Source organism: Rhinolophus sinicus, linkage group LG09 (genome assembly GCF_036562045.2).
Source record: "Rhinolophus sinicus isolate RSC01 linkage group LG09, ASM3656204v1, whole genome shotgun sequence".
In the NCBI taxonomy this organism is placed as follows: domain Eukaryota; kingdom Metazoa; phylum Chordata; class Mammalia; order Chiroptera; family Rhinolophidae; genus Rhinolophus; species Rhinolophus sinicus.
Window position 1 is genome coordinate 98,166,772 of NC_133758.1, and position 15,343 is coordinate 98,182,114.

Here is a 15,343-nt window from a genome sequence, read left to right on the forward strand (position 1 = left end):
AGAGGAAGCTACATCAAGACTGGTAGGGGCGAAGATGCAAAACAGCGTGGCCCCAAACCTCCGTACAGTGTTTGAGAATCAGGAGGGATAGCTCAGCTATGATGTTTCTTCTCAGAGTAACGAGGGACCCCAGCTCCACACCAGACTCCCCAGCACAAGTACTAGTGCCAGGAAGAGGAGCCCCCCACAACATCTGGCTATTAAATCAGTGGGGATTCTGACCATCCGAGTAGGAAAAAGGCTGTGGGAAACACAGATGTCCTCTTAAAGATCCCATGGAGAGATGACTTGCAGTCACTCAGGCTGGGCTCCAACAAAGGGACAGTGACTCAGGGTGCATTGGTGGCATACAGGGGGGCAGACTGAGGTGTGTAGCTTTGAGGCGAGGTCTGGAGGACAGTCGCCATTTTCCCTATGAGAGGTCCTTCTCCTGTGCAGCCGGCTGGTGGGCACCATCTTTTCTGTGTTGAGACCTCCCCCACACGGCCAAATCTGAATTGGTCTGGTGACTCACTGGGACTCTTTCCTACCCAACTCCCCCAATACCAGAGTCACTTTCTCTGCAAGCAGTCAGCCCTGGCCAAATTGCACTATTTCTTATAAAGCAATCAGAGTCTGCAGACCCCAGGCAGGCAGCGACTGGCCTCAATGTGCTCTGAAACTTTTGCTGAGTAGCTCCAGGCTCAGCACTGGCACCAAACGAGAATCTACATTAACATGGTGAACACAGCTCTTCCCACTCTAGTAACTCTAGAGACCCTGCCTCACCCAAGTCACATACCACACAAGGCTTTATCGGTGGCTGAACCTTGAGGGAGCTGGCAGGTGGTAGCAGACCTCGGGGTGTCCTGGCTTTTTGCAGAGCTACACCAGGCCCAGTATTGGTGGCAGCCATGCTCCATTCACAGTTTGGCCTCTCCCACGTGCCTTCAGGTTTAGCACAGGCAGCAAACAACTGCAGATCACTTTGTAGCTCCTACCAGATAGTCCCCAGCCAGTCACAGTCAGTGAGTGATTTGGGGCTGCCCCAGAGCCCCTCCCAAGAGGCCCCAGAACCAACATACTTGCGGTTTGGCTTCAGAGCACAGCAGAGCACGGCCAAGTTATCCCCCAAGCAGCACACACAAATGGTAGTCTCAATAAGCACCAGAGTCCACTGGGGCAAATTCCACTCAGTGGGATAAGCCCACTGCATAGCAGCCTGTAAGTTGTGCTTGTGGCCAAACTCCACAGCCTCAGAGTCAGTCCCACCCACTGATGTGCCAATAGCAGTCAAGGCTCCACTATAACAGGAAGGTGCACACCACCCACACAAGGGACACTCCTGAAAGATCCAGAGCAGGTGACCAGGGAGACTGTGCCAGGGCCCTACAGGGTACCTACTACCTAAGGCCACCCAGCTAAGACTGGGAGACATAGCAGTTGTACCTAATACATAGAAACAAGTACAGAAAGGCAGCCAAAATTAGGAAACAAAGAAATACATCCCAAATGAAAGAACAGGAGAAAATGCCAGAAAAAGAACTAAATGAAATGGAGGCAAGCCACCTACCATATACAGAGTTAAAAAAAATCATTATTAGGATGCTCAAGGAGCTTAGTGAGAACTTCAACGAAGAGATTGCAAGTATAAAAAGGACATAGAAACAATAAAAAAGAACCAGTCAGAAGTGAAGAATACAATAACTGAAATGAAAAATGCACTAGAAGGAATCACCAGCAGAGTAGATGAAGCAAAGGATCGAATCAACAATTTGGAAGACAAGGTAACATAAAACACCCAATTGGAAAAGAAAAAAGAATCCAAAATAATAAGGCTAGTTTAAGAGACCTCTGGACAACATCAAGCATAACAACATTTGCATCATTGGAGTACCAGAAGGAGAAGAGAAAGTAAGGGATGGAGAACCTGTCTGAAGAAAAAATGACTGAAAATTTTCCTAACCTAGTGAAGAAAATAGACATACAAGTCCAAGAAGTGCAGAGAGACCCAAACAAGATGAACCCAAACAGACCCACACCAAGACACTTTATATTAATAATTAAAATGGCAGAGGTTAAAGACAAAGAGACAATACTAAAAGCAGCAAGAGAAAGGCAACTAGTAACTTATAAGGGAGCTCCCATAAGATTGCTAGCTGATTTCTCAACAGAAATTTTGCAGACCAGAAGGTATGGCACAGAATATTCAACATGATGAAAAGCAAGAACCTGCAACCAAGATTACCCAGCAAGGCTATCATTTAGAATCAAAGGACAGATAAAGAGCTTCCCACACAAGAAAAAGCTAAAGGAGTTCATTGCCACCAAACCAGCATTACAAGGACTGTTAGATGCGCTTCTTTAAGATGGAGATGGGCGTGGCAGGGGAAGACCAAAATTATGAATAATAAAATGGCAACTGCTACATATCTATCAGCAATTGCTTTCAATGGATTAAATGCTCCAATCAAAAGACCAGTCATAGGAGGGCTGAATGGATTAGAAAACAAAACCCCTATATATGATGCCTACAAGAGACTTACTTCAGATTGAAAGATACAGACAGAAAGTAAATGGATGGAAAAAGATATTTCATAAAAAAAAAAAAACCTGGGGTAGTAGTACTTATACCACACAAAATAGACTTTAAAACACAGGCCATAATGAGATAAAGAAAAATACAGTAATACCACCTCTGGGTATTTATCAAAAAAAACCCAAAACACTACTAAGAGGGGACATGTGCGGATGTAAGTAAATCATAGGGAATATAATCAATAATATGGTAATAACTAGGTATTGTGCCAGGTGGGTACTAGACTATTCAGGGGGATCACTTCTTAAATTATATAAATGTCTAACCACTACGCTATTTGCCTGAAATTAATATTAAATAATATTGAATGTCAACTGTAATTGAAAAATTAAAAAGAGTGGGAAGGTGAGGGTGAATAAGAGGTCCAAATTTCCAGGTATAAAACAAATAAGTCATGGAGATGTAATGTACAGCATAGGGAATATAGTCAATAATATTGTGACAACGTGGTACAGTGTCAGATGTTTGCTAGACTTACCATGGTGATCACTTCTTCAGGTATGTAAATGTTGAATAACTATGGTGTACACCTGAAACTAATATAATATTGCATATTAATTATATTTTTAATAAAAATCTTTAAAAAGAAAGAAATATGAAAGGATGAGATTGGAAATTCAAATATAAAGTTCCACCATCCCAGAAGACAACAATGAGAAAAAAGTTCATTTTAATGGATATATTTTACAAACCATACTCTGTGGGTCATAATAATTTTTTTCTTATTTTTTTATGTAAAAACTTTTGTTATGCCAGTAATTTCCTCCTGTCCCCATTACTTAGGGTCATAATTAGGACAGCAAACTCATTAAAGGCTTGAGATCATTCTTTGCCTTATTGTTTGGGAAAACAGCCTTCCTTTATTTGACATTTTGACACTTATAGTGATTTCCTTTCCTCTGAACACCAATGATCTTCAGTTTCCCTCTTGGAATTAGGGACCTTCCTGGTACCCTTAAATTATACCCTGTGAGTTACTACTTACTTTTTCTAAAAGTCCAATATTTACACAAAGATGTTCCTTGCTATAAATAGAATAGTAAATCCTAAAGATATAACCCAAAGAAGAAATTAAAGATACTGGCTTACGATGATGGAGCCTAAATTACAGAGAAATAAGAATAAACACAATAATAAATAAAAATTCCAAAAGTGGTTAACTCATATAGGTGAAAAATTAGGGAAAGCTGTGCTCAAAATTAAATACCATTACTTTTATGACACTTCTATGATATACACATATTTTTTAATTAATATATTAGGATTAACTGATACTTGCTAGCCTTTTCCCATAAACAACCATGAAAATGGCTAAAATATATGAAGCATAGGACAATTGTTCCCAAGCATTGAATGAAAGGTAGCACAAAACTGTGATACCTGAAAAAAAAGAAGTTCATGAAGAAAGTCTATGCGTTTGTAGCATTCTGCCTGAAAACAAATTTCTGACCACATCTCTGAACTAGAATCCAGAGAGAACATAGCATCCCACTGAGCTGACAGGCAGAGATAGAATTTCAGGACAGCTTAGGCCAGGGGTGTCCAAACTGCAGCCCGTGGGCCAACTGTGGCCCATGATCCATTTTTAATTGGCCTGCAGCAAATTCCAAAAATATATTTAGTTTACTTAAATAAACCAGGTGAGGCAATACGTACTTCACCTCAAGTGAGTGGCACGGCTGTTTGTGTATTTTACCGCATATGGCCCTTGGTAAAAAACGTTGAAAAAGTTTGGACACCCCTGGCTTAGGCAAACAGACAGTGAGAGAGCTGTGAATTGATGTGGGGGCAGAAGGCCATGTAGGCATCCCTTGGAAATCTTTGAGGATAAGACTACCCAAGGCTTGCCAGACAGCAGCTGCTACAAAGCTGAGAGTAGAACAGAGATATTAGAAGTCAAGTAGGATGGTGGGGATGTTGAAAGCACAGCCCAGCCAGAGTGGAGAAATCACATTAACCCTTTTTAATACCTCAGGCATGTAGCTGAGACACCATTGAAAGCTACACCTTAGGAGTAAAGACCACACCTTAAAGTAAGGCTGACTCCAGACCTGCCCTAACAAATCCTAGAACCAAGCCATGACAAGATCCCCAAAGGAGAGAGAACTTAGAGTTTGGGTCCTGACAAGTTTCAAGACTTTCTACAGATTCACCCCAACAAAGCATAAAACCAATTTTACATAAGTTCAGGATGATAACTCAGAACAAAACTCAACATTTTTTTCAGAAGAAATAAACTTCAGAGTATCTCCAATATATGCACAGAATTCAGTATATATTCTATAATAACTAGACAAACAAAGAAATAGGAATGTATGATCCACAGTCAAGAAAACATAGCCTAAATGTGTATGCAATTCAGAAAGTCTTCAAAATGCTTGAGGCAAAACCTGATATATCTGAAAGGAGAAATAGACAAATCCACAATTTTAGTTGAAGTCTTTAGCACTCAATAGAACAAATAGGCAGCACTAAAAAGAAATGAGTTTTCAAGTTATGGAGAAACTTTAAATGCATCTTACTGAGTGAAAGAAGACAATTTGAAAAGACTGTATATTCTGTATGATTTGAACTGTATGACATTCTGGAAAAGGCAAAACTATAGAGACAGTAAAAAGATGAGTGGTTGCCAGGGGTTGGGGGGAGTGGGAGGGATGAATAAGTGGAGCACAGAGAATTTTTAGGGTATTGAAAATACTCTGGGGGCAGCCGAATGGCTCAGTTGGTTAGAGCGCGAGCTCTGAGCAGCAGGGTTGCTGGTTCGATTCCCACATGAGCCAGTGGGCTGTGCCCTCCACAACTAGACTGAAGACATGAGCTGCTGCTGAGCTTCCAGAGGGGTGGCCAGGTGGCTTAGTTGGTTAGAGCACGAGCTTTCACAATAAGATTGCCAGTTCAATTCCCACATGGAATGGTGGGCTGCACCCCCTGCAACTAAAGATTGATAACGGCAACTGGACTTGGAGCTGAGCTGTGCCCTCCACAAATAGATTGAAGGATAATGACTTGACTTGGAGCTGATGGGCCCTGGAAAGAAACACAATATTGGGGAATATTATTCCCCAGTATTCCTCAATAAAAAACAAAAAATTTTTAAACCTTTAAAAAAAAAAAGAAAGAAAATACTCTGTATGGTACCATAATGGTGGATACATGTCATTATACATTGTACAAAAGCATAGTATGTACAACACCCAGAGTGAATTCTAATATAATCCATGGACTTTGGGTGATTATGATGTGTCAATTAGGTTCATCAATTGTAACAAACATACCACTCTGGTGGAGGATGTTACTGAGAAGCCAGTCTATGCATGTGTCAGGGCAGGAGGAATATGGGAAATCTCTTTACCTTCCTCTCAATTTTGTTGTGCGCCTAAAACTGCTCTAAAAGAAAGTTTTTTTTTTAAAGTATGCACTGTATAATTCCATTCATATGAAGTTCCAGAACTAGTGAAATTAATTTATAGTGATTAAAGTCAAATCAGTGGTACTCTGAGGCAGGGTGTGGGTTTTGACTGGAAAGCGTCATGAGGAAACTTTCTAGGTTGATGGAAATATTCTGTATTTTTATTGGGGTGGTGATAGCATAGGTATACTCATTTGTCAAAACTCAGAACTCATTTAAAAATCCTTAAAATGAGTGCATTTTATTGGGTGCCTAATGTTTATGGATGCATAATTATTAAATTATTCCTCAACAAGGTTTATATTTTTTAAAAATTTGAAGGTCAGACCTAAAAATTAAAGGTTTAGATAGAATACTTAAATTTATATCCTTGAAGAAATGAACTTTGGATCAGGGACTTAATCCAATAGAATATTGCTAACCATGGTATACTAGTTCTAGAAGTTACCTCCAACCTCGGATATCTAAAGATACCATGTTTCCCCGAAAATAAGACCAAGCCAGACCATCAGCTCTAATGCATCTTTTGGAGCAAAAATTAATATAAGACTTATACTAATATAAGACAGGGGGGCCGGCCCTGTGGCTCAGGTGGTTAGAGCTCCATGCTCCTAACTCCGAAGGCTGCCGGTTCGATTCCCACATGGGTTGCTGGTTCAACTCCTCGAGTCCCGCAAGGGATAGTGGGCAGCGCCCCCTGCAACTAAGATTGAACACGGCACCTCAAGCTGAGCTGCTTCCCGGATGGCTCAGTTGGTTGGAGCACGGGCTCTCAACCACAAGATTGCCGGTTCGACTCCCACATGGGATGGTGGGCTGTGCCCCCTGCAACTAGAAAATGGCAACTGGACCTGGAGCTGAGCTGCGCCCTCTACGACTAAGACTGAAACGACAACAACTTGAAGCTGAACGGCACCCTCCACAGCTAAGATTGAAAGCACAACTTGACTTGGACAAAAGGCCTGGAAGTACACACTGTTCCCCAATAAAGTCCCGTTCCCCTTCCCCAATAAAACCGGGTCTTATATTAATTTTTGCTATATAATGTAAGACCAGGTCTTATATTAATTTTTGCTCCAAAAGATACATTAGAGCTGATGGTCTGTCTCGCTCTTATTTTTGGGGTAACACGGTAGCTCCATTGTTAAAGATGCATATACAAAAAAGAGAAAAAGACCTAAAACGTCTCCCAAAATTGAAAAAAGTTTTGAGGGGAAGTTTGTTTTGCAGTAATTTTTCATAATATTTTTCAGAATATCCAGGAAGGAGATTGTGGATAATACATTAAATTGCTAATAAACATTTTGAATAATAGTTAAGTAGATGTTTGTATTATAGTGTTCTTTTAAAGATATCAATGCATTCTAAAAATATCTTAAAATCTTTGAAAATTGGTTCAATTATTAATCTTTCTACAATCCTTGATTATACGTTCTCATTTCTTTTAGCACTACCCAAATTTTTCTTAGGTCCTCTGTTCACTAGACTCTTCTCTTTTTAAATAGTTGTTTGTTTTTACAAAGAATAAGTTAAAGGCCAAAACCAGGCAGGCTGAAGAGATTAAGCTGGTATTAAAACATAACTGTGATTGTTTGTCATTTCCTTTTCTAATCATTTGATCAGTCCACCTTCTGTTTCTGTGCTCTTTCCTATGTTTCATTAGAAACGTAATACGTTGGTAGGGGAAAAAGGAGCTCAAATGAGTGGAGGACAGAAACAGAGAATCGCGATTGCTCGAGCTTTAGTTCGAAACCCGAAGATTCTGATCTTAGATGAGGCTACATCTGCCCTAGATACAGAAAGCGAATCAGTTGTTCGAGCTGCGCTGGAGAAGGTAAGTGAGCAGACACATTTCTTGGTTTCATATTCCTGGTTCAGCATTGTTCTTAAATAAAGTATAGCTACATATTAGATTATTTATTAAGTTTAGAGCCCTCCTTAATGTATGGGTTCAGGGTGTTCACCCTTGTTAAAACTCAAGTGATGGTTATAGGAAGTGATTTGGAGCAGAGAAGAAGATGCTATAATTGGTGCTAAAAACATACATGAGGCTGCTATTCAAGCAGTCATCCCATATATGTTTGCATTCCAACTGTCTTCAATTTCTGCTTCCCCACGGTAACCCCACACCACTACCACCATCATGACATAACCACATCTACCTTTGCCATGATGAGAATGTCATGTGTTGCCCATGATATTTCTTATTTTCATACGATGAACAAGTGATATGAAAATTTATGTCTATTTTGGAAACTTTGATAATTTGATCTGTTCTCAACACAGCAGCCAAGTGATGCTATTAAAATGTAAATTTGATCACATCATGCCTCTGCTTCAAATCTTCCAGTGGCTCCTCATCTCACTCTTCACTCTAAATAAAAACCAAATTCCTTACAGTAAGCTACAAGGTTCTCTGGAGTTGGATGCCACACTCCTTCTGGAACTTCGCATCCCACCACTCTCTCCACATTAGCTGCTCTTTAAACACACCATTACACTTTTTATCAGCTAACATACTACATATGTATTTTTTATTTTGTTGTCTCTCTTCCTCCACTGGAATGTCAACTCTCTGGTGGCAAAGATTTTGAGTGGTTACCTGCAGTGTCCCAGCACTAGAACAACGCCTGGCCCTTAGTAGAGAGCCAATGAATATTTGTTGAATGGATTTTGCATGAGTGTGATTCAGAATAGTTCCAAGGCCTGAAGTGCTCTTTTCTGGATTTCTTAATTTAGGCTTACTATAAACTAGTTTTGCTTCACGGATCTTGATCAAGAGGGGCATCTGGGGTCAATGGATAAAGAGTTATGCCACAAGCTACAGGGTTCCTCTCTGCTACTGGTTTGGACCTGGCATGCTGATACAGCAGGCCTCCAGGCTGTCCCACTATGAGGAGCTTGGCCATGAACATCTGCTGGTCACTGGGGAAGCAGAGGAAGCCCACCCTCATTTTGGAACAAAGCCTGTAAAAGCCCTTTGAAATGTTAAAAGTGGTATGCAAATCTAAGGAATAATTATTATTAAGGGAGTTTCAGCTATACCACATAAACAAGGAATCTTTAAAAAGGCACTTTGCTCATTATGAGGAAAGTCTTTCCATCACAGTTTTATTCTTTGAAGAAGAGACAGAGCTGCTTTTGTTGAAGTGCTCGTGGACTTTTCTTTATCATCAGTGTTCTTTCCCACTATGATGCTCTGTTGGTCTTCCTCCAAGACTCCTTATATTATATTTATACTACTGGGAGAACTGAACAATAAGAAAAGTGGTATATTACATTAAGCTGTGGGTTACTTTATTAAATTAAGCCCTAAGAAGTGGTATTCCAAAGTTGAAGTTAAGTTAATTATTGCACACACACACACACACACACACACACACACACACTTACACATATTTTGGTGTGTCTATACCTCGCTCTCTCTTTATATATGGAATTGGGGATTTTTTAGATTTCTTTCTTGTTTTTTTTTTTGTTTTTTGGTTGTTTTTTGTTTGTTTGTTTGTTTGTTTTTACTATTTGTAACAACACTATAATAATTGGGAATAGAAAGGGGATTTCTGCAAGGGGATTTCCTTGGTTGGAATTTAGCCAGGAGAGCAAAGGTAACACAGACATGCCCTCATTCCCCAAGCATCATGGGATATTTTATAGACCTGCTTAATCAAGCTCATATTTGTAAGGGATGGTATTAAATTATAAGCCATTAACTTATTTTAGAGTAGTACTTCTCCCTCTTTGCTAGATCAGGGCCCTATTGAAAAATCTGACTATGAAAGTGAAAAATGAACCACTATAACTCTTCAGAAAAATCCACAAATGCACTTACACACAAAGATTTACATATAATATTAAGGGCTCCATGCCCCCCCCAGATCCATTCATAAATTATTATTTTAGGTGTAATAAAGGAATAAATGGATAATAATATCTAATCCTTACAAGAACCCACCCAATGAGGTAAGAATGCTTATTCTCCTACTTTATGATGTGCACACTGAAACACAGGAGGGCTGAGTAACAGCTGGGCAACAGTGGCCAGAACCTGGACAGTCAGCCCTCTAGCTCATTCACATAACCGTCATGCTATACTGCATCAACATCATATATCTGCTAGGGATTGAAGGTAGATCTGAAGCCAGATCACTCTGCAAAACTAGCCTCTTATTAAACATAGAATTACTACATGATCCAGCAATTCCATTTCTGGGTATACACCCCCAAAAATTGAAAGTAGGGACTCAAACATATTTGTACACCAGTGTTCACAATAGCATCATTCACAATAGCCTAAAGGTAGAAACCCAAATATCCACCAACAGATGAATGGATAAACAAAATTTGGTACACACACACACCCACACACACACAATGGAATAGTACTCAGTCTTAAAAAGGAAGGAAATCCTGACATATGCTACAACATGGATAAATCTTGAAGACATTATGCTAACTGAAATAAGGCAGATGCAAAAAGACAAACACTGCATGGTAACACTAATACGAGATACCTAGAATAGTCAAGTTCATAGACAGAAAGTAACACAGAGGTTACCAGAGGCTGAGAGAAAAGGGGAATTGAGAGTTATTGTTTAAAGGGTACAGAGTTTCAGTATAGAATGAAGGAAAAGTTGTGAAGATAGTAGTGGTGATGGTTGCACAACAATGTGAATGTACTTTATGCCACTTAATTATACACTTAAAAATGATTAAAATTCATTCAAAATTTGTGTATATTTTACTACAAAAAAATAGCAATCTAAGCCTGGGTATAAAAGAATAGTGATACAGAAGGAATTAGCCTTAGATCTGGGAGGACCCTACCCCTTAAAAATGGTTAGAATGGTAAATTCCATGTTATACATATTTTACCAAAATTTTTTTTAAAAAAGAAAGAGAAAAATCTGGCCTCTTCCCAAAACCACACTGCCCTCCTGGGAAAGAAACTCAAACCATACCCCAAATTGAGGATCTTATATAGGCTTATAATAGACTCACTTTTGTCCATTTACGCTGCTTGTTTTGATCCTATTAAATATATAGGTACTGGATTTTTATTTCACAAATGAATTTAAATTATTATTACTTAGCAGGATATTTCAAATTTTTGAAAATATAATAAAAAGCCTTAAAAATATATGATTTTTCCATGATATGGATAAGTATCTTGGTGATTTCTGTAAATTTAAATTATTCCTAAGTTTTATCCTCCCCCACAAATAAAGAAAATTCCTATATAAGATTGATTTTCATAATTGCTACCAAATCAGACATCTCTAATGTATTAGTTATTGGTCAGCATTCTGGTGAAGGTAAAATATCCTTCCTGGAAGAAAGATGAGCTTTTTTTGTAGCATTTTTCTCTCCTTGCCCACCATCATTTACTTTTCTTGTAACGTTATCCACAAATATTAGCTTGTCAATAAAGTTAAATGAAGAGCAAAGGTATTAAATGACTAAATAATTTTATTATCGCCACTTGTTAACTTATTTAGAAGTCAGAATGAAGAGATTTCAGGCTACAAAAAGAAAATGTACTATAGAGTATTATTCCTTGTTACTAATTAGACAGTACACATGGCATCATCTCAGCAAAGAATTTAGATATTGAACGTGTCTCCCTTTCTAAAGGCTCTTAGCCTAAGCATATATATATTCACATGAGTAGATTCCTGCAAGTTGAAAGGAAGGGGTCGAGGAGCAAAATATCAGCCTTCTAAGTGCCTGATATTTTGCCATTTGTCATCCTATTTTACTAAACAGAAAGCATTCTTGGACAGGTGAAGTGACCTGACAGTAATTTCACATTATTCAGCTATGGAACCAGTGTTGACCCAGAAGAAGCCAAGCTAACTGGCTTTCAGCATCATAATGAAACCCTGTATTTCTCATATGACTACCATCGAGACCTTCTTATAACAGATGGTCAATTAAAATTTTGTAACTAAAAGAGGTGGAAATCTATAAAGGAGTAGTGAGAGGTTTTTCAGACCGTATTCTTGGAGAAATGGGGGACTAAGGTTTTCCAGGAGCCTCTAGAGAAGTGGGAGAAGGTGGGGAGGTGGGGTGGATGAGCAGGTAGGATTCCCCCACTCAATTCAAACCAAACAACTACCCATTAATCTGTATAGCTTATTTAAATATATCAAGTTTCCACATGTGCTTTCATTTGATGAAATTATTTTTCACCTTTAAAAATAAAGAAGAAAAAAAAAACATTTGAAGACCACAGGACTGTGTCATCAAGCATATGTCATCAGTGGACCCCAATCCACCTGAGGCAACCATCTAACTGGCAGTCAGTGGGAATTGTGTTCTCACAGGTTTCCCGCCCACACTTGCTGTGGGACACCAGAACTCTGTGTTTACAGGCTTCCCAGAGAGTATATTATCCCTGATAATTGACCCAGCAGTCAAATGTGGTCCCTCTCAAGTGCTTCCACCTCTGCATAGCTCTTTCTTTTCCCGTTGCTCACCTTTATTCAAAGCTCATTACCACCACTAGTGAGAAGCTAGCTGGTCTCCTCAGCCTCTTATCTCTGCCCAAGCAATTCTGCCAGGGATGTTTTAAAGCACCCTGTATTTCAAAGTCCAAGCTAATTACCTGGTGATTTATGGTTGTGCATGGAATTGTGAAGTAATCTGAAAAATGCCAGCAAAGTGTCAAGCAGAGACCTATCTTCCTGTTGACCTTCCTTTGGTCAAATACCTAATTGTTTGGCTTTTAGCTTTTTATAAACTGAAGGGGGAAAAGAGATGATAGGAAATTCTTTCAGATTGGTACTATCTAGAAGAAATAATAGCAATAAAGTCATATTGAAAAGTTACCACAAATGTTTCAGCATTGCTACTTACCTACTATGCAGACTGGCATCCATTACTTACCTTCTTTGAGCCTCAGTTTCCCTGTCTCTCAGAGGGATATAAGCATACTTTCCCAATCTGCTCACAGGACTATGTAAGCAAAACCAAATAGGGAAATGTTAGTTATAGAACATTTAAAACTCTAATATTCTTTAAAATACAAGATATTCTCAAAAGTAACAATTATTTTTGCCTTCAGTAATTAACAATTAGCGGTAATATTGTTTGACCAATTGATGGATGATTATTTCTGTGGCCTTCCTACTTCTTTTTTAAAGATAACGGAACTGACACAGAGATGCTGAGAGCATAAATAACTATTCTATCGACTCCATGTGACAGGAGATGTAGATAAAATATAATGTAAATTTAGATGCTTTGAATAATAATTTGAGTCTGATTATTAGAATGTTATTAAGATCATGACAAGATGGGACCCTGCCTTGGATAGATGTTAAACTATCCTTTTTTCCTTATTTTTTAATCCACCTGTTTAAAGGACTCTCTTAATATCCATGCTTGGGACAAACTAAGACACACGTACATGGAAACCTTTTTACCTTTACCAATGGTCAGCTACATAGTCTGTGGGGCCCACTGAAAAATGAAAATGTGGGGCTTCTTGTTCAGAAATGATTAAGAATTACAAGATAGCAGCAGCAGAGCATTAAGCCAACAGTGGGACCCTCCTCAGCACAGGGCCTTCAGTAACTGCATAGTTCATACTTCCATGAAACTGGTCCTGCCGAAGGTCTCTGTCCTGCCACCACAACTAGAACGAACTTTAAACTGACTGTGATGCAGTGACCTAGCCTCACCTCTAAACCTCAGGCATCATTCTTCATTACTTACCTGAATTATAACGTTCTTGTCAGCTTAGGCTAGTATAAAATGTGCATGCATGTACACAGACATATCGTGTATGTATATGTATATACATATATTGAATATGTATATATGTATTTATGTATTCCTGGCATAACTAGGTGTATGACATTTACTGGTGAGTACATTTCAGAAACCAAAATTGATGACAATATCTGCTTAACGCAGAAGATTAGTTTTGATGAGTCATAATGTCTCCATCACCAATCCTATTTACCTAAGAAATTTTAAAAATTAAAGTCCAAGTAGAATACCTAATTTAGGTGGTAACCACCTCTCTATTGTCATTTGTAACCTGAGTAATACATGGCTCCTTTTTAATTTTCCTGACCCTAGACCATAAATTCAAAAGGTTTCAAGTGATAATCACATGACCCCATCTCTCAGTTGTCCTGAGAAAGTTCCAATTTGCTCCTTTTGTCCCAGTCAAGAGTGTCCTGGTTTGGATGATACTTTAGATAGTCACCCTAACGTAAGTTAAATATATCAGAATGTATCTTTCTTCTTTTTTTATTTTAAATAAGATGCTATAAAAATAATAGTAAAAATGACCTCTAATCATAACAATGTAACTATTTTCAGTTTTTCATAATAACCTCTATTTGTTGCTTGTGTGTGTGCATACATATGAATATATATATTATATATATTTGTATGTACTATATATTATATATTCGTATGTGCAATGTATATAATATAATATATATGTGTGTAATTTGTATTATATGTATATATAAATATATTATATATACAATATGTTGTATATATAAATGTATTATATATTTATATATACATACATATATACATACATATATACATATATATACATACATATGTATATGTATACATATGTATATATCATAGGAAAAAGCTATTGAAAGTAGAACATACTTTTCCAAATTAACTTTCTTGCTTTTAAACAAAAATGAAATACAGGTACATTAAATAAAAATGAAAAACCCAAGAGAAGAAGACTACAACTCATAGGTCCAATAATTAAATACAGACACTATTAATATTTTGATGTCTTTCTATCTGTATATCTTTTTCTGTGGATTGATTTTTAACATAGTTATAACATAATGCATACTTTTTTCCTGCATTTTTCCATATAACATTGTATCATAAATATGTTTCCACATTATTATTTAATTTTAATCACTATTGTTTTGAAAAGTTTTCTCTTATAGATTTGCAATAGAGGAATTTGAAAGGAATGCTTATCTGTTGCATTGAGAATATCTACTGCAGTAGAGAGACCCTTTTCAGAGAAGAGAGGGCATCATACCAGATTCTAGTACCAATTCTTCCAGTGTCTAGATGAAGCATTTGAGCAAGCCTCTGAACTTTTCTGAGCTCCAGGTTGCTTCTCTGTAACAGATAAGAATAAAAATAAGAACAATAAAACTAAATATCAGTAATATACCAGTACTGTAGTATTAATAGTTATAATATTATCTATCTATCTATCTATCTATCTATCTATCTATCTATCTATCTATCAGTTCTTAAATACCCAGAAAGTTTTTAGTGTTCCTATAATGTGTCAGAAGTATCAGTTATTGTGCTAGGCATTTACAAAAACTACATAGTCAAGACAATCT

General features: G+C 37.8%; 1 protein-coding gene across 1 annotated transcript in view; it reads left to right on the top strand.

The window, feature by feature from the left end:
- The window catches only part of ABCB5 (ATP binding cassette subfamily B member 5), a 90,071-nt gene that overhangs the window by 21,858 nt on the left and 52,870 nt on the right, over positions 1–15,343 (top strand). Inside the window, exon 13 of the mRNA XM_019726706.2 lies at positions 7,651–7,821. Coding sequence (XP_019582265.2) covers positions 7,651–7,821 — 171 coding nt within the window. The remainder of the gene's footprint in view (positions 1–7,650; positions 7,822–15,343) is intronic.